This window comes from Argentina silus (genome assembly GCF_951799395.1).
Source record: "Argentina silus genome assembly, chromosome: 15".
Taxonomy (NCBI): Eukaryota; Metazoa; Chordata; class Actinopteri; order Argentiniformes; family Argentinidae; genus Argentina; species Argentina silus.
Genome location: NC_139669.1, coordinates 1,903,414 through 1,905,913, shown reverse-complemented (window position 1 = coordinate 1,905,913; position 2,500 = coordinate 1,903,414). Strand labels below are relative to the sequence as shown.

Here is a 2,500-nt window from a genome sequence, read left to right as displayed (position 1 = left end):
TAGTGAACACAGGTGCTTTGTCTTGTTGATGGTGTGACTGCACTTTAGAGTCTCATACAGTGCAATTGTAAATAGCTTCCTGTCTCTCCCTCCCTCTCTCTCTCTCTCCTCCCTCCCTCTCTCTCTCTCTCTCTCTCTCCCTCCCTCCCTCCCTCTCTCTCTCCTCCCTCCCTCTCTCTCTCTCTCTCCCTCCCTCTCTCTCTCTCTCTCTCCCTCCCTCTCTCTCTCCCTCTCTCTCTCTCTCCTCCCTCCCTCCCTCTCTCTCTCTCTCTCTCTCTCCCTCCCTCCCTCTCTCCCTCCTCCCTCCCTCTCTCTCTCCTCCCTCCCTCTCTCTCTCTCTCTCTCCCTCCCTCTCTCTCTCTCTCCTCCCTCCCTCTCTCTCTCTCCTCCCTCCCTCTCACCCTCTCTTTCTCTCTCTCTCTCTGTCTCTCTAACTTATATCTATCTAACTATCTTGCTTTCCGCTCTGCTCGTTTCCCCTGTACTGGAACTCTGGAACTTTCTCTCTCACATCTCATTCTCTCCCTGCCTTTCTCTCCTCCACTACCCTTTGTTCTCTCACACTCTCTCCTCTTCTCTCTCACCTCTCTCCCCCACCACCCCACCCCCCCCCCTCCCTTTCCTCCCTTCAGCCACCAGGGCCAGACGACATGCTGGGACCATCCAAAGATGACGGAGCTGTACCAGGCGCTGGGTAAGGATAACTAAGGAGACAATTAAAGAGTCCCTTTGAGCTTTCATCTCCACTTAGGCCCCAGCGGGCCCCACCTCAGGACCAGAGACCCCGCAACACCTCACCTGGTACCTCATTAGGGACCCCTATACTTCAGACACCCCAGAGACCCAGACACCACTCTCATTAACACAGCAGGACCAATTTGCTGGGTGCTATAATTGCTTTTGCCCGCCTTTAATTAATTGTGATTAAACGGCATAGAGTCCCTTTTATTAATCTGATCTGACGGGGTGGGGACGTCCCCCACCGACACACACAGGGAGATGCTATCAGGGATGCAGCTACACGCACAGCAACATGCCCCTGATAACGACTCCTCTGATGGAGTGATAAACACCAGGAAGATGGAGGGGGGGGGGGGAGAAGGGGGAGGGGGGGGAGATGGAGGGTGGTCTGTCTCCTCCGCTCTGGGAGGGAGAGACAGGATAAATGGTTGTTGTCTCTATTGTCCTTGCCTTCTAATCCCCCCCCCCCCCATTATGTATTTATTTTCTCTATCTCTCTCTCCATTTCCCCATTAGCGGACCTGAACAACATCAAGTTCTCGGCGTACAGGACGGCCATGAAGCTGCGGCGGGTGCAGAAGGCTCTGAGACGTATGTACTGTATACACACAGCATTTACTACCCACACACCCCAGATCCCGTAATCTGCTCCATAACTCCTGGAGTCTTGTCTTCCACCAAGGTTACCAATCAAAGTCATTGATTAGCGCTAGGCCTAGCTACAGCCCGTGGATGCACAGGATTCGACTCTCATTTCCATTAGGGCCTGAATCATTGTCATGCAGGCTAATTAAACCCATTCATTGGCCCAATTGAGTTACTTGAGGAAGGTAATTAGCCAGCGCTGCATGGAGGAGGCATAAACATGTGTCCCTCTAGGCCCAGGCTTGGAGGTTTATCTTCCCCAGTCCAGACCCGCTCTCCTCCCCTCTCCTCCCCTCCTCCTCCTCTCTCCTCCTCTTCCTCCTCCTCTCCTCTCCTCTCCCCCCCCCCCCCCTCCTCCCCCCCCCCGCTGCACTCTGGCTTTCCCTGACCCTCCGGCCACGCTTCACCACAGGCGGTTGGTCACTTCCTCTCTTTCAAGCTCTTCCTGTGTTTCCCCTCCTGCCAGCCTCTGGAAGGGCCTGTGAAAGCACAGCATGTATGCATGGCAAAAATAGCCCCACTCTCCCCTTTCTTTCCCTCTCTCTTCATCTGTCCCTTTCTCTGTAACCTCTCTCTCCAGCTCTCCTCCTTTCCATTCTCTCTCACTCTCTCCCGCTCTCTCTGTCCTTCTCTCTCTCGCTCTCCCTCATCCTGCGCTGGTCTGCTAGTCTGTGTCGCTTGGAGAATAAATTGCCAGGCTGCCATAGTAACTACAGTGTTCTGTGTCTGTGTATCCTTTGTGGATGATTGAGGAAGGCTCTATAAAAGCATATCTCTCCCAACCCTGAGACTCCACTCCAGCCTCCTCCTCTCCCAGTGGTCATTATCACACTATCCAATTATACCTGACATTAGAGGACACCCTTTTATCTCCAGCGTTCCCGTGGGCTTGGGATGGGCCTTCAAATTAGTTTAGAGGAGCAAAATCTAATTTGTGTTGACTCTCTCATAACAAATGGGCTTAAGTGGAAAAAAGGTGAAAAAGCATTGCCTCATCTTCGTCCCTGTGATCTGCGGTGACGGGCATGGTTGTGTGTATGTGTGTGTGTGTGTGTCTGTGTGTGTGTGTGTGTGTCTGTGTCTGTGTGTGTGTCTGTGTGTGTGTGTGTGTGTG

General features: G+C 53.0%; 1 protein-coding gene across 1 annotated transcript in view; it reads left to right on the top strand.

Annotated features, from left to right (window-relative positions):
- The window catches only part of drp2 (dystrophin related protein 2), a 38,085-nt gene that overhangs the window by 19,677 nt on the left and 15,908 nt on the right, over positions 1-2,500 (top strand). The window contains 2 exon segments of the mRNA XM_083686796.1: positions 633-694; positions 1,258-1,332. Coding sequence (XP_083542922.1) covers positions 633-694; positions 1,258-1,332 — 137 coding nt within the window.